This window comes from Adiantum capillus-veneris, chromosome 7 (assembly GCF_014529385.1).
Source record: "Adiantum capillus-veneris isolate H3 chromosome 7, ASM1452938v2, whole genome shotgun sequence".
NCBI classification, from domain to species: Eukaryota; Viridiplantae; Streptophyta; class Polypodiopsida; order Polypodiales; family Pteridaceae; genus Adiantum; species Adiantum capillus-veneris.
Window position 1 is genome coordinate 46,991,045 of NC_140937.1, and position 22,902 is coordinate 47,013,946.

A 22,902-nucleotide genomic window follows, 5' to 3' on the forward strand; every position below is an offset into this window, starting at 1 on the left:
TTCTGCCTTTCATCAAGCACGGCTGTTTGAGATAGACACTGCCTTCTCGGTAAAACCGCTCATGCAACCCATTTTGGATTTCATAAGACGCACTAGGTTCTACACCCTTCAAAGCATTAACCAGGGAGTTTCTTGCCCTAACAGTGCTACTCTCGGGACGAGAGTTTTCTAGGGGGGGGGGGGGGGTGTATGTTAGACTCCGCTCGAGCGGGGGTCTCCGGAGTGACGGTGGAAGGTGACCACCTGATCTTGGCAAACCATGGCTCGGTGTCGTGGGGCGCGCGATGGACCCGGTATGGGGACGACGGACGATGGGACATAGTCCGGACCTTGATTTTCTCCTCATCTCACCGTTCGGGTACTATGGACGCGTGAGGGGGTTTGAGAGTGCCTGGTAACGGGAGTGTCCCCCTTCACTTCATCACGTGGAGGTAATCGGGGGAGTCTGCCACGCACGGGGACTCCATGGCCCAATTTCGGGGCCGTTGGCACATAGTCGGCGGGTCTCATCGGCGAGTGTCGGCAAGCCGCTACCCGGGACGGGTTGTCCGTTTTGGACGTTCGAGTACTCCACGTGGAGGTTTCGACTTCCTCTTCGAGCTCAGCCATGCACATTCACGAACGTGCGCCAGAGGCGCTCCTCGTTCGCAGCCGACGGCTGTCGGCAGATTCTTAATTGGGTTCACGTCGGCGAGCGTCGGCTCAGCGCTACACGCAGACGGCTTGTCCGTTTTGGACGTTTAGGTACTCCACGCGGAGACCTCAGCTATCTCTTCGAGTTCAGCCATGCACACTCATGAATGCGCGCCCGAGGCGCTCCTCGTTCGCAACCGACGGGCTGTCGGCAGGTTCGGCTCACCCCGACCCGAGGCGGTCCGGGGCATTTTCGGCAAGTTTCCAAGTTAGCCCAAAGGGGCCTGAGAGAGTTCCAGGGGGACCTCTTAGATATGCACTCAAGGCTCGAAGAGAGAGAGAGAGAGAGAGAGAGAGAGAGAGAGAGAGAGAGAGAGAGAGAGAAGAGAGTCGGCAGATTTCTGTCCCAAGATGCATTGGCCCCAAAGATTGGTGCCCCTTCCTATTGATTGCCGATCACAAAGGTACAACTCCCTGAGGGTCCAGCTCTCTGAGATTTCGCGTCTAGATGCTCTCCGAAAGAGTGTCCCAAGGGGCTTGTATAAACAGTACAAGGGCTGCCAAAAGTAGAGCCCCAAAAGCATCCAGTCTAAAAGCTCTGATCCAAAAGCTACTAGCCCTCCAAAAACATGGCGTAAATGCCACGTCAGCACTCAGCAGTGCCATGTCAGCAGCAGCCTGTAAATTGTAGAGCCTTCAGCTAGCCTTTACGCTTTGCAATGTAACAGGGAACTCGCGGACACAGCCCAAATGTTCCAAAACGGCGTTCCAGACGAGTCTTGTTCCTGAAACGGAGTCAGGAACAGAACGCCGTTCCGGAATGGGGTGTAACCGGAACGGGCGGAACGTGATGCGAAACGGGCAAAAGTAGGCATTTGGGGGCAAAAAAGTAGGCATTTGAGGGTAGATTTGGGGCTGTTTGGGGGACATATTTGGGGCAGCTAGAGGGCAAGTTTGGGGGCAGTTTTGGGTTGTTTACGAGTTAATTCTGAGTAAGCTGAATGGAGGTAAGTCAAACCTTACTTTAGTTGGCCGTTCCAGCCACGTTCCCGTCCCGTTCCGGACCCTCCTGTTCCCGTTCCCTGTTCCCATTCTGAGTAACTATGACGCTTTGTCATTTTAGGGTTTAGGCCCCTTGGCCGGAGTCCATAAGTTGGTCAAAGTTAGGCTACCCTCTGTCTTTTGTGTATGCCATTTCATGAACTTGTGACATAGATGTTAATAAAAAGTAGTAGTGCAAGGGGGGCGGATTATGGAAGAGTGCATCTGATTGGGGAAATCCGGCAACTGTGTCTTGTCACAAGTGTTCAGATTCTCTCTTTTCAAGCATTTTCTGTTTTCAGCCAGTTCGTGGTGGTGTGGTTTTGTTTTAACGCCTTGTCAGGTGACTTGCCAGTTAGTGGTGTCAAAGAACCCGTTGATTCTTCCCTATAAAGAGTTCGATTTGATTTGGACGCAACACCTCATAGTCATCACGGCTCAAAAAGAGAATACTTCTTTCATTTTTTCGGGCTTAAAAATGGGTCTCTTTCTTACTAACTTACAGCCAACCGCCACATGGTCCATAAGTTTTTGCATAGATGTCAGATGTTTGGAAAGCAATACTCATGTAATGGTGAAGGTAACCCAATAGTGCTTCTCTCACATTGATACTCCAAAGTTAAATTTTTGAGAAAAGAAAGAAATTGGCAAATACGCACCCCAAAATCTATGATTGAAATCCTCTAAGGTGTCATTAGAGGCTATCTTTAAATTGCCCCACTTTGGACGAATTTGTACTTCAAAAGAGATGTGCAAGCAAAAACTGACTTGAAGGCTTGCCATGTCCTCGGAGCATGAGTTTTGGTAGACAGACAACTCCACCACTGCATAACATTGCCCTTGAGAATTGCTGCTGGAGAAATCATGGATTCCTTTGTGTGATCGTCAAGATAGTAGATATTGCAAACTGTTGCAAAAACTGAAGACTTTTTTCCTATCTTTAACACTAGAAAAAGCAAAGGACTGGACTGTGGATCCACCATCCTTGAAATTCTTCGGTTGAGGATGAGTAGCCACATACTGCGGATAATAACCATAACGATTTCAGATTGGATATGGTGTTGGCAGTGGACGAGGAGGCAAAGGTGTCCCGCAACCATTTGCCACCGAAAAACACTGCCTAGTGGAATAGTTGCAGTATCCCCTAGATTATGTATTGAATCCCTTGAACTGCTGGGAGGATTAGGTGGTAACACTGGCTTTATATATGTATAGTTTAGAAACTGTTGAAAGTTCTGCATGTGGGGTAAACCGCCTTGAGGATGCTTGGAAAGAAACTCCTGCGATTCAAATCTTTTGTATTCTTTGGACAACACATTTGAAAGTTGTGGGTAGGACCGGTTTGCTTGACTTGAAAAGCAAACAGTTGTCGCTGTGATACCACTGTAATCATACGCCTCACTCGAACACGTAAAACTGGAACACGATACGGAAGAGGCCCTCAAGTCGAGCCCCTTGGCGATGTTTCTTTATTGATTTTAGTACTGTTCTGTGGGGCTACACACAATCTGTCTTACAACTGATACCTTGTCCTTGAGTCTATAGGCACTTGGCCTTAAAGCAACTTAAAAAGCACAAGTTTCTTACAGGTGCAAAAAGCACTAAATCATCCAATCACTTTATTGGTGCTTCTCAAAACTCCTTTGCTCTTTGGTGCCCAAAAGTCTTCTCAGTTTGAAAATCTCCACACCAGCCCTACTGTAGTGCTGCCCGCTTCCTCCGCCGCAAAATACAGCACGTTTTGTGGGTGCTAAGGTCAGATACGGTTCCTTTGACTTGGGGCTCAAACTGCTGCTCCATCGGCTGCGTCTTCTGGTTACAGCACTCGCACGGGGGGATTTTTGGGGTTCAATACGGCAAGCTGCGAACAGATTGCATTTTTCTCGATAGGGTGGCACATAGGACACAGCATGCATCAGAAAATTTCCTGCAGTAGAGACATAGTCTGAGGGTTCCATGTGCTTTCTCCTATGTGTGTGTGCCTGCATGCATGTTGCAGGAGGGTGCAAGGGGTCATATCTAGCAGGAGGCTGGAGCACATGTTTGAATCATGAATGTAGGCAGTACCATTCTGCATGATTCATATGTAGAAGATATTGGGAGGATTTAGTTTGTGATCATCACCATCCTTGTTTATGTCTGTTTACGGAGAAAATATGTGCAAGAGAGAAAGGGAACTAAGCACTCCATTAAGTTGGTCAAAAGATTTATATTTTTAGTAATCGGAGTTGCTTGTCTCTCAGTATTCATTTGAAAGACTTCGGGAGCTGAGTTTTGATCACATTCAGATCTTGTTTATTTAGCTGTTTGTTTCAGTAGTTTAGTCATTTTCTTTAGTAGGGGAGGAGAGTGCAACAAATGTGCGTGAACATATTTATATGCATGGAACGGTTTAGCACACATGTAATGACACACATGTATGCATGTGCACTTGCAGGTGCACAGCATTGTGCATGATGAGTAGCAGAATATAGGCACAAATATAAAAAAATTCTGGTCCTCTGTTTCCCACTTTTCTAAGGGTTTAAGAATTGTGAAGATAATAAGAGTAAGCATTTCTCAATGATATAAAGAAAGTTTTCCACCACGGGTCAACAAATCTCATGCTTTCTACAGGGGATTGGAGCTATTATTGCAACTATTTCTCGCAATCTTGCTGAATTGCACAGTGAGAGATGGCGTAGTTACTCATCTCTCACACTGAGCAGCCATCTTCCAAAAGTAGTTGCCACAAAAGAACCCATTATCAAGGTTTGAGTTGCTCGATTATAGTCGCACATACTTGCCACAACTAGTTTTGCTAATGTAGCTTCTTGTTGAGTGTTCAGGCAATAGAGCATGAGTATCAGAAGCTTACTAGGGAGGCCAGTCTTTTGTCGTTTATGGCAAATGCCTTCTTATTGCAACCATCAGACGGAGAGCTCTCTGACTCAGTTTCTGAAGAGACAGAATATCATCCTTGGTCTGCTTACCTTAATCAATTGAACACCTTTCTTTACATGGTACATATTTGAGCATGATTGAGTAATGATTTAGCAGAGGGAAGGTGTACTCTTTAGAAATGCTTACACATTGGTCTTCTGTTCTGTCAGGTCAACTATTACATAATTGTTCCAACATCCGATGACTATGCTCAGTTGTTGAACACTCCAGCAACTGTGAGTGGTGTGGTCATTGGCTCTATGCCTTTGACTGCAACTGTTTCAGCTGTCATTTTCACTTTGTGGTCTAACAAGACTTACAAGGCACCTCTTGTCGTGAGCACCGTGCTTTTAATAATAGGGAATCTCTCTTATGCATTGGCTCTCCCATTCAATTCAGTCTGGTTGTTGCTTCTCGGGCGTGCTTTGGAAGGGTGAGGTCCCTGCCTGCATGCGTCATAACAGTGAGAAGGCTATGGATTTGAATGCATCACAAATGTGCCACTTATGCTTGCACCCATACGCTTTATTGTTTTATTTGTTTTCTGATTGTGTGCAGGCTGGGATGTGCGCGTGCAATAAATCGAAGATATATCATGCATGAGGTGCCACAGGCAAAGATCCGTAATTTTTCTGCTGCGTTTGTTAGTGCCAGTGCATTAGGGATGACGGTAGGACCAGCTTTGGCAAGCGCCCTGTCCTCTGTCAATTTTGAGGTATGGACTTCATAGAAAGACGTCAAGTTTACAGTCTCTTTCTCAGACACTAACTTTCATCTTGTGCAGGTTGGAGGCGTGATAGTCAATTACTGCACTGCCTCTGGATGGGTTTTAGGATTTGCATGGAGCCTTTACCTTTTACTTGTTTTATTTTTTTTCAAAGAGCCCAATAAATTTCACCATGAGGAGTCTAGAAAGTTCAAAGAAGAATCTTCTAGCCCAAAGGAAGAGGACTTTGGTGCATTAGCTCCTTTGCTGGGCAGCAGTCTACATAAGGAAGGGGAGACTAAGAAGAGTAATCAAAAGTCAGGGTCATTTGTAGAGGTCCTTAAAGAAATGACACTACCTATACAAATTCTTCTTTTGAACTGTTTTATGCTGAAGTTTGCGTCAGAGATGCTGATCTCTGAGGCCACCCTTGTGACGGGCTACTACTTTTCATGGAGTTCAAGCACGGTACGATGCCCTTTCATTTTTTCTTCTTTCAAGTTGTTTACACATAGGTGGATTGGTTTGGTTTAGTTTTAGCATCTTATTATAACATGATCTTATAATGCAGGTTGGTTGGTTTCTTGGAGCTCTGGGTGTCACAGTCCTACCCAGCAGTGCAGTTGTCGCAAACTACATCAGCAATAAATTTCAAGACAGGTACAACGCTTTTCTAGGTTCATGCTTGCCATTTTTTGCACTTAGATGTAGCAATACAAACTCAACAATGACCGTGTTGATTTTCTCTGCTCCCCATATCCGCATTTGGCCACATATTCCGAGTTTGATTTTCTTAGAGGGCATGCTGAAACTGGATTTCTGTCCGTCCCTTTGATCAAAACATTGCTTCTGTTAGTTGCACTATTTTGGGTCTGATTTAAGGGCAGACTGCTTGATGAGTTTCAAACTGGAATAGTTTGTGGTGGTGATGAAGGTTTTTTCACTAGTATAATGCGCAATTATATCAAAGTTAATGTGCCATGCTTATGTCGCAAATTTGTCAGATGGTCATAGTGCTTTTTGTCTCTCAAGGACTAGGCCAGACACTTAAATATCAGTGCATTGGCACTTCTTAAAATGCCGACTCCGATGGTGCGTTTTCAAATTTGAAGTTTACCCTTGTCTAGGATTCTTCTATCCTGTTGTGGTGATTGTAAATTTGTATGCTATGTTTTGTACAAACAAACCAACTACTGGTTTTTATCTGTAATATGTAAGTTTGTCTTGACGACACACTACTTTGTGCAGGCTAATCATTATCTGGACTATAATGTTAACTGCTGCTGGGGTCATTGGAAATCTCTCTTTTGCCCCACTAATTCACTACACACAGGCACAATACGTAATATCTTCCTTGATTTTGTTCGTCTCAACAAATGTTCTCGAAGGTAAAAAGCGGCATTAGTCCTTCACTCACTGATTAAGATTGTTTGAAGAATGTGCAAATGAAGTGGTTACTATGCAGGTGTGGACATGTCGTTGCTTGCGAAAATGATGTCCCCTCGCTTGTCCAAAGGATTGTTTAATTGTGGCTTTCTTTCTACGGAGGCAGGAACGATAGCTAGAGCTTTGGCAGATGGTTTGATCACTTTAGTGGGTAGAGCTGGAATGGCAAACCTTTTAAATTTCACAATGCTTCCTACACTGGGTATATCACTGGGAACTCTCTTTTTTACATGGTTTGGCTACTATTCACTATATTAAAGGAACTGATGATCGGAGCCCATCGAGTTCATGTACCATAGTTATTCAATTCGTTCGATTACCAATGAACCGACGACCAGTGTCAAGCAATGATACCTTCATTGGACAAGGATGCTTGTGCCAGTTAAGGGTGGCATGCATAATGCACAGAGGTGCCCAATGAGCTCATGATGTACTTACAATCATAATTTTTCAATTAATTCACATTCACGAGTACTCATTGGTAAACATTTTGACTTCGACTTGCTTCTGGCACCAGTGATTGTGCAGAAAACTCTCTTATATATTCATTGGCTATTTGTTACTTTACTTTGTAAACTAGATATCTGCGTCAAGTGACGATGCTTGCACCAGTTGAGGATGGCATTCTTAAAGCATAGAAGCGCCCATTGAGTTGAAGTCCAGAGGCTTTCGTCTAAGTCACATTCATGAGTACGTTTGTGCCATTTCAGTTTATGATGGTGAATTTCATTTTTATTGAAGTAAAGAAATGCTATGTATGTGATGCTTCCTCTCATAGGAGTTAGCCAGTTACCATATCGAGTAAGAAGCTTTAACAAACTACATTTTGCAAGTTTTCAAGTTCAAGACATCAAATGTCTTGCGTCCCATGGCAACATACCTTGCTCTTCAGAGTCCTTTTATTGGTGACAATTTGTACCCAACTTGGGAATATGCTGACAAATTGTCTAGGTCTCTTGCTGGGTGATGAGAGTATGCGGGTAGATATAGGGTGAGATTATTCCCATAGTGGCACATTTCTGTTGACAGCACTATTAGTTAGGGTTTGCACTGTTGATGGGCTTTCTCCTTTCTCGGAGGTTCTTGGAGACAGCTTCAAATCTTGCAGAACTCGCTCGCTATTCTACTTGACGTGATCTTCACTGCAACTTGGTCAGCTCTCTCCTGCTTTGCCTTGAGCTGCTTATAGTGGCACTTTTTCCCCAAACTTTGCAATGGAGCCCAGGGCCTCAAGAGTAATATGACCTTGTTCTATGGGTAATATGGAGGGCTTATTGCTTTGGTGTAGTTCTTCATGCTTGTATCTAGAGAGTGTCCTATAGTGCCCCCTTCACTTGTATGGAGCAGTGGTCTCATGAAGCATAGGTACCTGCTCTGTGGATTACTTTGCTCTGTGGATGGTCACATGCACACCATTTATTTGTCATTTGTAACTATGTGATGCTTTTTTTCCATAGTTGCGCCATTTTCACCTTATGGATAACTAATACATGTGTGATCCCATCCTTAGGGACATGTTAAGGTGTTGATGGGTTTATCTTTTGCTCGTTTACACACAAATTAATTGCAAAGGGGCACATGGAGTTAGCTTTGTGGTAAGACATTGTACTCAATGCTAACATGTGTAGTTTTATTCATCTGAAATGCGCGGGGTAAGACAATACATTACAAGCGCATGTTTGACTTGACAGGGTTATCTAATATATGTGGACATTACCATTTTGTGAATCAACGGCGGTCTTAATTGCATAAGTTGTTATTTGCTAATGCTCTTATTAGTAGAGGTTTTAGATGTTTAAATTATAATGCAATAGTAGAGTTAAAGGAGTTAATATGGGAGTACAAAATTTTCCCCAAATCGAGGATTTCAATGTGTTGTGCTAAAACAAACGGTAAGAATCTATGTGAGATAACGAATGAAACCAAGAGCTTTGTTGGAGCGATCAAAGACTAAGTCTTCTCTAGTCTCGTAATCTCGTTCCACATAAATGTGTTGGGAATGTCCCTAAGTAGAATGTTTAGCCCAAAATATGCTTTTATCATGGTGAGATCTACTTTGGCTTGGCCTTGGTCTCTAGTCTGGTAATTTCTTGTGTAAACATTTACAATTTAATTCTAAAAATGACATGGTTGACTTGTAATGGTTGTACATAACATTAAGACTATTTATGGACTTCTCTCGGCAAGGCTTCTATTGACACATATGTAAACCTCTTTGCCCTTTTTTAAGAGTCCTATGGTCTTAGTATGTCTACTTTCTTCATAGTAGTTGCTTTTGGTTGAGTCTAATGGTAATTTCCTCAATTCACAAGAATGCCCAGGAAATTGTCGCCTAGATCTTTTATTGTCACTTACATATCTTAATGTAAGTGGTTCCTTGGTAGACCTAGCTTATTTTGGCCTATTCAATGCAATGGGCAGAGTAGAAGCACGCTCAAAGGTACTCCTCAAGGGTAGCTAAATAATATAGAATAAATGATGCCATTCTTTATGCATGTCTCAAGATTTTTTCACAATTCCAGCAATCAGGCTAGACTCTTCGTTATTATTTATGAGAACAATGATAATGTTATTGGCGTTAAATGCAAGGAATGCCAATAGGTACATCTAAGCAAGGTGGGCATACAAAAAATGTATAACGGAGGGGATTATCTCCTCCTACACATACAACATGCCCTCACTCTATGCTAATACTCGGAGAAAGTGCAACAAAGGGAAGTAAAAAAAGTGGCTTGCATTGCAAGTGCATTAGTCGACCTCTCCACCAAAAGAAGCCTTCTAACTGAGGGTCGCACGAGGGTGCTTAAAGGTCTCTAGCTCCAAAATATATTCTCCATGATCTAGCTAGGCAACATGATGCAAATAACCAAAACAAGAAAGTCTTTATGATTAATGCATGTCTATAGTGGTTCACTGGTTGTCCAAGAACATGTCCATGCCCAATCAATTTCACATAGGTTAGGAGACCACTAATTATAACATTAGCTAGGGTTTAGTAAAGGTGATTCGCAATTGGGAGCTACAAATCCCCTCTAGGCTTTGATACTAATTGTTGAATTAGGGCGAATGACATAAACAAATGTTCATAATGAGAGAGAGGAAACAAATGCATTTTATATTATTTTATCAAGGTGAGTTCCTTACATAAGAGAAGGGTTAATATATAGGGCTGACAACCTTGATGATATCAATCTACAAGGGATTCATCCTTGGAATCTAGCACATGGCATAGATGCCTTGATATCATTATGACTCATGGTGGATACACATCATGCTCATGCTCATATCATGGCACCAAGTGCAAGTTCACCACAAAAAATTAGGCTCATAATTTATAGCCAATATCCAAATGTCAATGCAAGGGCCTTGTCGTGCACTACATGATTGTGGTGCCAATACAAAAAGACAACATTGATGTGCCACTCACCTCCTGGCATCATCATCGAGTAATCCTCTCACCACAAAGAAGAAGTTGTACTCTACCTTCTTCACATAGTTCTAGCTTTGAGATTCATATTATCTCTTTTTTGTACCAGACATGGTATTAGATTCACCAATTTGTAAGGGATTGGTCTCATGGGTCATTTTGGACTTTTGAAGTTGTTAATATATCATTTCATTTCATTTCATTTCATCTCTCTCTCTCTCTCTCTCTCACACACACACACACACACACACACACACACACACACACACACACACACACACACACACTATGGGTGAACCCCCCCCCCCCCCCCCCCCCCCCCCCCCCCCCCCCCTCTCTCCCCCCCTATTGGCAAAGTAGGGCCTACATTACTAGCATTGTGCCACCGACTTGGGCATTGGGCAAGGAGCTCGTAAAAAAATCTTCAAAACTATCATTACAGAATGAAGGCGGCTCCTTCCATCCTCGGACCGTGTAAAGGTGAGCTTTCTCCCGTGGCAGTAATGGCATCTGACGGACGAGGCGCTCTCACAGCATGGGGCGGCTCTACTCTCTTCACTTCAGACACTCAGGAAAGCGTGCATACCAAACCTATAAAGGTGAGGGCACTCCTTAGCCCTCACTTAGCTTGAGATTCAGTGTGTATATTGGGTAAACCCGTTCTGTGTTATTTCCGCTTGAAATACCAAAAGCAATGGAGCTTGCTACTCAGTCACCACAGGTATTATAAGTCTTCCTAAACTGTCTTCTTTTTCGCCAGAAACCGACTGCTGTTTTTTTTGTAGCATGAGGCCTGATCAAGCTTAATGGTTATTATCCCTTGACCGACTGTGGTTCTGGAGATGTTCTAGCATAGCATATGGTTGCTAAATACTACATAAAGCTCTCAAAGGCTTTGGCAATCGTTTAAATGACTGCAGAATAGGTGTCTTTGGTTTTTTTCTCTCTGACTAAAACGTTTTTTCCCCTAAAGAAAGATTGTAGCAGCATATGGGTAGTGCTACCTACTCTTTTGCCCTCAATTAGGGTGGGACATATTTAGATGGGCTGGCATCTCTTGGGCAGATCAAGGGAAATGACTGGATGTACTAACTAAGGCATACTTTGATGGATAGTGGTTGTTCTGCTGCGGAACCTTGGACAATTTTTTTGTTACTGCATATAATTTATTTTTTTAATCACCAAGCTCCTATCTACTTGTTTTTTCTGATAGGCCTAGGCATTATTGATGACCTTGGAATCACTTATGCATAGGAAATGAAGGGAGGTATTTTCTGTTTTCGGTTTTTTTTTGAAGAGAAAAACTTGTCATAGAAGCCGAGGCTTGCCACAGTATGATGAAATGGCTGTAAAAAAAACCATGGAAAGACTTCACCTCTGCATAAAATTATTAGGTAGATATGGGGCAGTATGTTGGCATGTACAGGTGTATATGGTTGGGAGTATATTGGTTGGCTTGGCTTCATGGCCGTTCTTAAACATCTGTTTCAACTGACGGAAAAATTGGTTTTTTCCAAATATATGAATAGAAGCAGCATTTGAGTGTGAACCTAATGGTCACTTGGCTCTGGGAAAAAAAACTAGCATGATGGATTGGTTATGTCGCTGTTTTTTTAAAAAAAACTGGTTTTTTTCTGGCTTTTTTCTCAAGCTGTTGCGAGTTATCTCAAACTTGTGGCTTAACTAATCTTTTGACGTTAAAACTGGTTTTTAAAAAAAGCTAATCTTAGCTTTGTATCATTCAAAACATGGGGTACTGTGTATGGATTCACAATGTGAGGAAGGATGACCTCTTGCTTGGCATAACCCTGGGGTTTTTTTAGGGGAACTACCAATCTTTGGATATTCTGCTCTTTATGAAGGAAAGTATATGGTTTTTTTAGCATGTGGAAAGGAACTGATAAAAAGACGCTACACTTAAAAGTATCTTGGCTAAAATAGAGCTGAATACTGTCGAATTGAATGGAATACTAAGGGCTTAATGAGAAACTCGAAGTTTTTTGAAGGTAAGAATGTGGGGATTACTCTCAACATTGCGGAAAAATTTGACCTCTTTCTCATAAACATAAAAGCTCCAATTGAATAGGTTTTTTTGATACTCTTTTTGGAAAGAGAATAGTTGCTACTGTTATTTTTAAGCATAGCTACCTAGCTATGGAGAAATCTTGGGAAATTGAAGGTAAGTATATGGTTGGTACTCTCAAAACTTGGCATAAATACCGAGATATGACTCGAGAAATGTGGTCTCACGTGATAAGAATGGAGTTTTTACAAAACTTTATTGACTAGTAAGTATATGGCTGTTTCTATGAGCTCAAGCATAGCTACCAAGCTATGGCTTAAACAAGTAGACCTCACTGTTTTTTTTAAAAAATCTCTATAACTTAGCTTGTCTAAAGTAATTAAATTCTGTAAAGATGGACATGGATAACAACTGATATAGTCCATTAATACCTGTAAAACACATCCAAGGCTAACTGAATTGTTGTCTTGTTTGGATGGATGCAGGTAAGGACTCTATCTTATCTTGGAGGGTTTCTTTTCTTTGGCAAGCAGCACTTCTGTTATGAAATATCCATTGAAAAACGGGGAAGTTTTTTTACTACCGAACCACATTGAAAGAGGATCTCTTTCTCACAATCTTTGTACTTAGATAATTCTGATACTGAGTTATTTTTGTACAAATCAGCTCATTGATCCTTGGCCAGTTGTCTTTTGAATGTAAAAGTTCAATTATGTCTTATTAAGTAAGATTTAATACAGCTACACACACACACACACACACACACACACACACACACACACACACACACACACACACACACACACACACACACACACACACTCACACGCTCTCATAGACACGAGCACACGATTGAGAAGGAATGGAGCAAGAGCACTGTGTATTGCACATATGAGAATGAGAGTTTTAAGTTTACAATGCCTTATCTACGTGTCACTCCCTTTCACACACAGATGTTCACACTTGGCCAGTCAAAACATATAAACCTAATTCGGTAAAGTTTATGATGCGCTTTTCATCGACGATCACCCAATCACCTGCCATGCACATACGGAATTGAAACTCCCAATCCATGACTAAATATAAGAGTTAGCTGTCATCATGGGTTAACATGCCCCCCTTCCTAACGTAAATTCCATCCTCAGAATTTATGAATGTGCCAATTGGGGCAGGTACCCAGGATGGTAAGCAAGAATGTAGAACATATGTGAACTCGATCAATCCACTATGTATGAACCTCAAAGCATTTAAACGTCTTGATGCGAGTAGTGGCACATGGATGTGCTCATAATCAAGAAGTTAAACACTTCAAGACTATGCACTCATCCTCTGCAATAACAAAACCCGTTAGCTGTATGTGAGCATTGCAAAATCAATTAAGCATTGTGAGAGTATGCTAGTTCCACATAAGGAGAGTCATTGAAGATATGGAAATGTAAGAACAAGAAAATAATGGAAAATATGAGATGCATGAAATTATGGAAGTTGCATTGCCAAGTAGAGAGTAGAAATCAAGTATCAATTAGGGACCGGCATAAATTAACAAGCTAGAGTGTTGGCATTATTAGATTTTCTCACACTCCATAGCTACACGAAAGGGTAAAGTTTGATATAAACCTACTTACCAAGTTTACAAAATCCCTTATTAAGAGTACTTGAATTGTGCTTGCCAGTCTCCAAAAACTAGCAATTTGTGTATTTACAAAAGTGATATGATGAGTGTTTTGCAATGCCTTGTACTCAGCCTCACAACTTGAAGTGGCCACAGTAGGTTGCTTCTTGCTCAACTATGATATACATGAACTGCCAAGCATGAAACAAAAACCACTTGTGGACACTCGTGTGTCAAAACAACCAGCCCAATCTGAGTCCGAAAAAGCATGTAAGCCTGGCGGCAATGATCCCCCCTTGGGATAAAACAAGCCAGGATGTAAAGTGCCACTAAGGTAGAGGAAAATCCTCTTGACAGCCTGCCAATGCTTAGACCCTGGGCTATGCATAAATCTGCTGACCTGTGAGACTGCAAACTGAATATCTGGTCTCGTGTTGCATACACAAATGAGGCAGCCAACAACAGTTTGGTAAAGAGTGACATCAGCAAGATCGCCAGCATCATGCAGACTCAACTTCAAACCTGTTTCCATGGGAGTGGCAATAGGTTTGCAATCCTCAAGTCCAAATTTACATAGCAATGTCTCTATGTAACTTTTCTGACACAAGGCAATACCACCATCACACTGCTTACACTATATACCCAAGTAATGATGCAACAGCCCCAAATCTTTCATCTTGAAAGTAGCATTCAAATCAGCCTTAAATTCAACAATATATATCTCATTTGGTCTAGTGATTAGCAAATCATCTACATAAAGAACCACAATAAGAAGTACATCACCCTCATGCTTTACATACATTGTGCTTTTTGTTGGACTATTACGAAAGCCTTGTTTGACCAAATGAGTGTCAGCTTTCTCATACCAAGCATGAGGAGATTGCTTCAACCCATACAAAGCCTTGTTACATTTGCACACTTTGTCCTCTTGTCCTTTCTTGACAAAACCGCGAGGCTGCATTACATAAACTTCCTCAAATATGTTACCATTCAAGAAAGCAGTAACAATGTCTGGTTGATGTATATCCCAACCAAAATGAGCTGCCAATGAACATAGAAAACGCACAGTAGTCATACGACAATTGGGAGCAAAAGTCTCTTCATAATCTATGCCTTTTTGCTGTGCATAATTCTTTGCAACAACTCGAGCCTTATGGTGATCGATCTCACCATCCGGCTTGCGTTTCAACTTGTAAACCCACTTCGTACCAATGGCCTTTTTGCCAGGAGGCAAATCACATAAAGTCCATGTGTCATTTTCTATAAGTGCATCATATTCTGATTGCATGGCAGCCATCCAATTTTTTGAATTCTGTGCTTCATCAAAAGACAGAGGCTCCTCAACATCATGTAAGCTAGACATAGCCAAAGCATAACAATTTGATGCATAAGATGCATGGCGAGAGCCTGAACGAGTACGACTAGACAAAGGTGCATCCAATTTACTGTCACGCAAAGTGTGCACCAACCATTTTGGCATACCTCTAGCCTGCTCATTTTTAGCCCTTTCCTCATCAAGTACATCATGTACATCTGCATCAGTAATATGCCGATTTGTAACATTTTCAGAAACACCCATAGGCTGTACATTTGCCTCATTGGAACTTACATTCGTATTTCCACCACTGGAAAGAGGCAACAAAGTGTCATAAATGTCCTGTGAGCTTACACTACTGTCTCTAGTACATGACAGCAAGGGCTGAACAGAATCTTCCACAAACACTACATCCCATGAAACCAGAATTCGTTTTGTTTGTGGATGATACAACATGTAACCTTTGCTTTTTTTCAGCACTAGAACCAACAAAAATACATTTGACAGCCTTATCATCCAATTTTCTGCACTGTGTTTGTGGCACCAAAGCATATGCCAAACAACCAAAAACACGCATGTGCTCCATAGAAGGCTTTCTATCATGCCATGCTTCATTTGGAGTAATAGACTGCAAAGCTTTTGTAGGGCACCTGCTTAGTACATAAGTGGCACACATGATGGCCTCAAGCCAAAAAGAATGCGGCAAAGCTTGACTTTTGACCATACATCGTGCCATTTCCGTAAGTGACCTGTTTTTCCTCTCAGCAACACCATTTTGCTGAGGTGTATAAGGCACTGTAATTGGTGCTTTATCCCATGACTAGCCAGAAATGCATTGAATTCATGAGACATATAATCCCCCCCTCGATCAGAACGGAGGGTGCCCATAGTACATTTCGAGACATTTTCAGCCATAGCCAAAAATTGTTTGAAGCTCATAAAAACTTCATACTTCGCTTTAAGCGGAAATACCCATGCATGTCTAGAGTAATCATCAATGAAAGTCATGAAGCAAAGATAATTGCCCAAGGACGGAGTTTGCATGGGTCCACAAACATCACTATGCACAAGCTGCAATCGGTATGTGGTCCGAATTGAACCATCCTTTGGATACTTAGAACGTTGCATCTTACCCAAAATACAGCCTTCACAAACATGTTTGACAGGTGCTTCAAGAGGTGGCAAAGAAGCAACCATATTAGATTTTTGCAAATGCAGCAAACTGGCAAAATTCAGATGACCAAAACGTGCATGCCAAAGTTTTTCATCTGAAGTAACCCTTGAATTTGCAACTGCATTTGCAAAATTTTGTCCACACTTGTCATACAAAGTGATCTTATACAGCCCACGGCACAAAAGGCCAGATGCAACAATTTCATCACCAAAATTGAGATCATGAAATGTACATCTGTCATCCACAAATTTGACTACAAGTCCAAGTCAGCAAGTGCAGATACAAACAAAAGATTCTTCTTGATCCCAGGTACATAAAGTGCATCAACAAGTGTGAAAGAACTGCCATTTGCAATAGTAAGCACAATATTTCCAACTCCTTGAACCGGATAAGAGGCATTGTTGGCACAAGTGACTGAATTCGCATGAGGGACAGACTCGAGAGAGGTAAACAATTCACGGTGTGAGGTAATGTGCTTTGTAGCACCACTATCAAAATACCATACATGTGAATCTGCAGCAACTGACATGCATGCATCATGGACAACAGGATTGTAAGTGCACTCTGCACTAAAAGCCCATTCTGCATCAACATCAACATTACAGTCTCCTTTTACAAAAGACTCAACAATGGCTGCATTTGTAGTGGAGCCAACATTTTCAGTGGAACCACACTCTTTCTTCTTAGCCTCTTTGCCTTCAACTTAGGACACTGCTTGATCAAGTAATCATTAGCTTCACAATAATGGAAACGCATCTTCTTTTTGTCCTTATCACCAAAATTGCCAGACGATGTGCTGCGAGCAGAAGCATTGGGAACAGAAGTTTTGCCACTCGCAGCAGAACTATAAGAAGTGGCTGCATTGCTATTACCACCCTTTCTTTGAGAAGCAATAAAAGCCTGTTCAGCCGCACGCTGTCTAGTCCTATTTTTTCTGGAAAGTGACTCTTGCAACAGCAATGTGCATAATGCATCAAACTTGACAACTTCTGGATTTCCTTGGATCATAAGTCTCCAAGTACTAGCAAAAGTCTGGTAAGAATTTGGTAAGGCATCAAGAATAGTCTGCACAAGGGAACTGTCTGAAATGACTTCACCTGTAGAAATAAGTTGCTGATATCCTTGACACCAGCAAGGAAAGTGTCCTTATCATCTTCCTCATGCATAATCTTCGACTCCAGCTCTTTACACAGCAAAGCAATTTTAGCCTCATTGCGACTTGCATAAAGACCAACCAATATATCCCAAGCTTGTTTTGCAGATTTTTCTGAACGAATGTAAGGAACAATGGTGCGCTTCATAGACAACGCAATCAATGTATGAGCCTACGCATCCTTTACATCCCAACGAGCTTGTTTTGCCATAGGCAAAACAACTCTAATAGCAGCAATCCTTGTAGCAAGACCTGCAACATCCTCAACATCGCCTGCATCCTTAGAACCAGGATGTACATCAATGCCCTACACAATATTCCAGACGCCCTTTGACACAAGAACATGTTGCATCATGTAAGCCCACATAGGGTAATTGTCCCCATCCAACTTGTCCCCATCTAACTTGTCCTCAACAACAAACATCTTGAAGACATCTGTTTTGTTGTTAGCCATGGTAAATGTTGCACCTGATGTGAAAACTGTCGAAAAATAGGAGAAACGGAGCGGGAACAACACATGCTTTATAGCACAAACCGTAGAAGACTGTAAGGCACCTGTTATGCAGAAAACGGCAGCAGTGACATAAATTCTGCACAAAATGACGAAATAGACTTTGCAATCTACCTAAAAACTATGAGCAGACTCAACTCTACGAGCTTACCCGAAATTTTTATCGACCTGCGAATGCTCGCCAAACCCCACTGTAATCGGAGAAAGTGAGCAGGCGTGTGCTGGAGCAGCTAGCGACTAAGCCCGGGAGGACATAACCTGCTCTGATACCAATTGTTGGAATTAGGGTTGCAGAGAAACACACACAGCTTGGAGAAGACGAAGGAATCTCAAGGCACACAATAGAGAATGTATTACTTAGTGTGCAATGGAAAAATAGATAGCCCTAGAGTGATGGGCATATATACAATGCACGGGGGAAAAAACCTCCTAAAGAGGGAAAAAATGCCCCGACGGTCCTAGTGTGTTCACACACATCACTACCACCTATATATGGTAACAGGTTCAGCCCATTAGACTTCCAAAATGCTAATGTTACAAATTCAAAGGTTAGATCCAATGGTCAAACTCTAGGTAATATTGAATGCTTATGTGAAGACCAAAAGGTCTTCACATATCCCTATTAGGAGGGGGCTTGCACTTTTAGTAGGGGATGAGAGAGAAACACACACACACTCTAGCAAGCTCCCCTTACACAAAGGTAATAGGGGACACATGTCAGCTCCCTAGGCCAGTTGCCCACAAGGTGCATTCAAATCCTATTGGATGGCAATAGAGGTGGACCAATGAGAATTATGCTAGAGTACAATTGGTTTAATTCATTTAAAAACACTTGATAAAAGAACCAATAGAAAGTAAGCTCTCTAGAAGACTATTGGACAGTCCCCCAAGGGGTCCAATGAGCATTCAACAACCCAATGGCTTGCCTGATTCCTATTGGCCAGAAGACAAAGGGGTTCAATGAGAGTTTAATTGCATTAATTAAATACCTAAAGCTCTCACAAAAGGGGGAAGGGGGATACATGTCACAAGGCTATCACTTATGCTTCTCAATTATCATTGGCTAAGCTTTGCATGGTCCAATGGGATGCCAACATGAGTAAAATGCAAGAAGGGTCAACCAAGAGAGAGAGAGGGGGCTGATTTTGGCAAGACATTTTCACACACACACACACACACACACACACACACACACACACACACACACACACACACACACACACACACACACACACACACACACACACAATCTCATGTGTGAATTAAAGAAGATTCTCTCTCTCATTCTCAAGCTTTAATGGAAAGCTCATCATCTACTCCAAGCTCGTGAGAAGGGAGGCCTAGAACAACAACTCTTGGCTTTGTGATGCAAATCCAACCAAGAGCCAAGCTCCAATGCATGCTCATCTCCTCTACCATGCTAATTACTAAGCTATGCTAAGCTATTATGAGTGATTATGTGAGGAGATATACTTCTTTCACGTAAGAATACTCCTTCTTCCTCTCAATCTACTCTCGTACCCCGCTAGCTCTCACCATCTTTGAAGGTGTGTGAGGTCTTGGGTCTGAGACCATGAGGGAATTGATGTCGTGTTTAACAAGTGTTAGCTTGGTGCTTGAAGCTTCCATCTTCATTGCACTAGCAAGTTATTGAAGGAACACAAAGTATTGTATTGTAAAATGTCTCCCTTGATGGGGCAAACCTATAATACAAAGTCTTTTGGAGGGGTAACCGGCTCCATGTAAATCCGGTCCTCAACTGTTGTCAATAGCTTAATTTCTCTCTCTTTTTGAAGTATTGTTCATGCCTATCTAACTAGGTGTTATGCTTTTTGTTGCTCTCTCCATCCAAGAACTCTTGCTATGCTCATTAGGAATTTATTCTAATGAAATTCTCACTATGTTTATGCTATTTTCCACTACATGCAAGTTACTAGGCCATTAAATGTTACATTGGTATCAGAGCACAAGGTTTCTCTTTTCTTGCTCAAGAAGGAGGTCCTCAACCTAACTATAAATGGTTGGTATTATTAATTGCAATTGAGTAAGTAGAATAGGGTTTTTTCAGCCTTGTAGTGCGCCTGCTTTGTGCAGATAACAGGGCATCATTGTCGAGAGCTATGGTCTTAATAGTGTAGTCCTACGGGGCTTGCCTATGGGTTAACCACTATTGAGCTATTAGAAGCTTGACAAGAGCTGGTACTATTTTGATGTTGAAAGACCCTCTCTTCTATTCCTTCCAATTAATGCTATTTGAGCCACGAGTACAGGAGCTTGAGTGCTTTTCTAAAGGGGTAAAGAGGAGTACCAACTAGGGCAAAAGTGCCAAAGTACACTTAAAAATTTACACCTAAAAGTGTTAGAATGGCTGACAATAGTAAAGAGAGTGAAATTAATGTTGATAGCTTTGATTTTGCTAATGAGCAGGCTATGAATGCTGCCCCTATGCTTGTTAACTACCTTGTTTCTAGGCTTCAACAAGCCATGGGTAATCCATCCCTGCAAAGTGAAGTGCAACGACAGCTACGTGCTCATGGGATTCTCCAAACTCCCCACCAAGAAGAGAGAGTACCTAGGAAGCCTCCTTGTGAGACTTCCAAAAGAGGCCTCTCTCCGATTCGGGAAGAAGAAGAGGATCCGTACGAACGGCTCAAAAATCTACTACTTGAGGAGGCATCTCCTTCTCAAAGGAGAACTCAAGATCCCCCACCAAAAGAACGAGAAAGAAGTGAGTCTCCTGCCACCTCAATGGAGATGGCTCCACGAAGACGGCGGGCAAAACACTCTCCATCACCCCATAAATGGAGAAGACCATCGCACACTTCTCCACACCATAATCAAAGAGGGATGACAAAAAACAAGAGAAGAAAAAGGCGTGAAAGAGGTCACCCTCTTCTTCTTCATCCTCTTCCTCTTATGAAGAAAGTGATGGTGCAGACAAGGAGGACCAAGGGAAGAAAAAGGCAAGAAAGAGGTCACCCTCTTCTCCATCCTCCTCAAATTCTTCCTCCGCTGAAGAAAGTGATGGTGCAACTTTCGAACCACCAAAAAGAAGAGGCCATAGGAAATCCTATGCCGCGTGGAAGAGATCATCCAAGCTCAAGAAGTTCAAAGAGGGAGGAAAGAGCATCTCTTTCCTTACCTACGATGGCACCTTTGGTGCTACGGACAATGTCTTGGCCTTCATTCAACAATTCAATGCGGTGTTTGGAGATGAGGGCTTCACTGAGTCCTCTAAGCTACTCCATGTAGCCATGCATTTTCAAAAGTTCGTAAGGCAATGGTGGTCTAGCCTACAGGCAAACGGTGAAGATCCACGAACATGGAAAGATTTAAGAGCTTCCATCATGAAGCAGTTTTTGGCTACCGATGCCAAAGACAAAGTACTCACCGAATGGTGAAGCTTGAATCTCTCTCCCTACGAATCTATTCACAAATATGTAGACAAGTTTTGGGACTTACATTTCAAAGCCACTGTCTTCAAAAAGATGGATTTTGGAGAGCAAAAACAAAAATTTTGTGCGGGTCTAACCGAAGATATGGCGGAGTATGTCAACTCCCAAAGGCCACGCACCATATCTGCGATTATACACCATACCATTGTGGCTTCACGAATCAGTTTCCAACAAGGGGCTAAGAGAAATTTTAAGCCCACAAAAAACAAGGACCGTAACAATGAGCGTAAGGGGAAGGACAATGTCCAAAAGTCTCCTAAAGGCAACACAAACAACAACAAAGCTAAGGAGAAGAGAGTTTATAAAGGCAAAAATAACCTCTCTCCTGAAGAGCTTGAGCATTATCGTAAAGATAACCACTATTTCAAGTGCGGGGAGCAAGCGCATGCTTATCGTGCTTACCTCCACAAGAACACAAGAAATGAGCCTCCTAGAGCTACCTTGTTTGAAATCCAAGAAGAGGATTCTCACCACAAAGGATCTCCTCTATGCCATGCTTGGGGAAAGGTAAGAGAACATAATGATTTTATTCTCTTGACCCTGGTTCTACTCACAATTTCATATCCACAGAGTTGGCCACCAAGCTAGGCATCCAAGCCTATGAGATGGGAGATGTCCTACCCGTCGATGGTGCTTTCAAGGGGCAAGAAGCTTCAGTCACTCCCTTAATTGGGAAATTGAGGCTCCATGTCCAAAGCTTATGTGGACAAAGAGGACTTCTTTATCTCTCCTCTCAAGCACGAGGATGTAATCCTAGGGGCACATGGTTTGATCTCATGGCTACCAATGTTAAATTCCCTGAAAGTAAAATTTACTTTAGGTTCAGGGGAAAAGATATGTACATAGATGCTAAGGATTTGGGTAACACCATACCCATTGTACATATGCAAGCTTTCAATAAGGCAATAAAGAGCTCTATTTCCGTGTACATAATTTTTGCTAAAGATTCTCAAAATGAACCTAATGCTTTAGCAAAAAGAAAATAAACAATCATAAGGAATTAGAGTTATCCAATTTTCTCAAGGGATTTAAAGATGTTTTATTGATGACATCCCTTGTGAACTACCTCCTAAACGAGGCAATGATGACAATGCAATTGAACTTCTTCTAGGAAGTTCACCACCTAATAAACCTCCTTATAGAGTTCCTCAAGATTAACAAGAGGAGATTATGCAGCAAGCATGAGTTAGTTGAGAAGGGCATGGTTAGGCCTAGATCATCTCCATTTTGTTCACTTGTGTTATTAGTGCAAAAGAAAGATGGCACATATCGTATGTGTGTCGACTATAGAGCACTAAATAGGATCACTATAAAGAATAGGTTTCCCGTTCCACGAGTAAAAGACCTATTTGATAAGCTGCAAGGGTTGACCTACTTCAGTAGGATTGACCTAACAAGTGGCTACCATCAAATAAGTATAATTGATCAAGATATTGTAAAGACCACATTTTGCACTACGTTTGGTCTTTACGAATACATTGTCA

The 22,902-nt window shown here is 42.0% G+C and overlaps 1 protein-coding gene across 1 annotated transcript in view; it reads left to right on the plus strand.

Annotated features, from left to right (window-relative positions):
* The window catches only part of LOC147453792 (SPX domain-containing membrane protein At1g63010-like), a 94,575-nt gene extending 87,265 nt beyond the window's left edge, over positions 1–7,310 (plus strand). Inside the window, exons 5-12 of the mRNA XM_086515890.1 lie at positions 4,291–4,425; positions 4,503–4,676; positions 4,767–5,029; positions 5,155–5,311; positions 5,381–5,770; positions 5,874–5,962; positions 6,551–6,690; positions 6,768–7,310. Of these exons, the coding sequence (XP_086372016.1) occupies positions 4,291–4,425; positions 4,503–4,676; positions 4,767–5,029; positions 5,155–5,311; positions 5,381–5,770; positions 5,874–5,962; positions 6,551–6,690; positions 6,768–7,006 (1,587 nt within the window). The 3' untranslated portion in view covers positions 7,007–7,310. The remainder of the gene's footprint in view (positions 1–4,290; positions 4,426–4,502; positions 4,677–4,766; positions 5,030–5,154; positions 5,312–5,380; positions 5,771–5,873; positions 5,963–6,550; positions 6,691–6,767) is intronic.
* Positions 7,311–22,902: the final 15,592 nt, after the last annotated feature.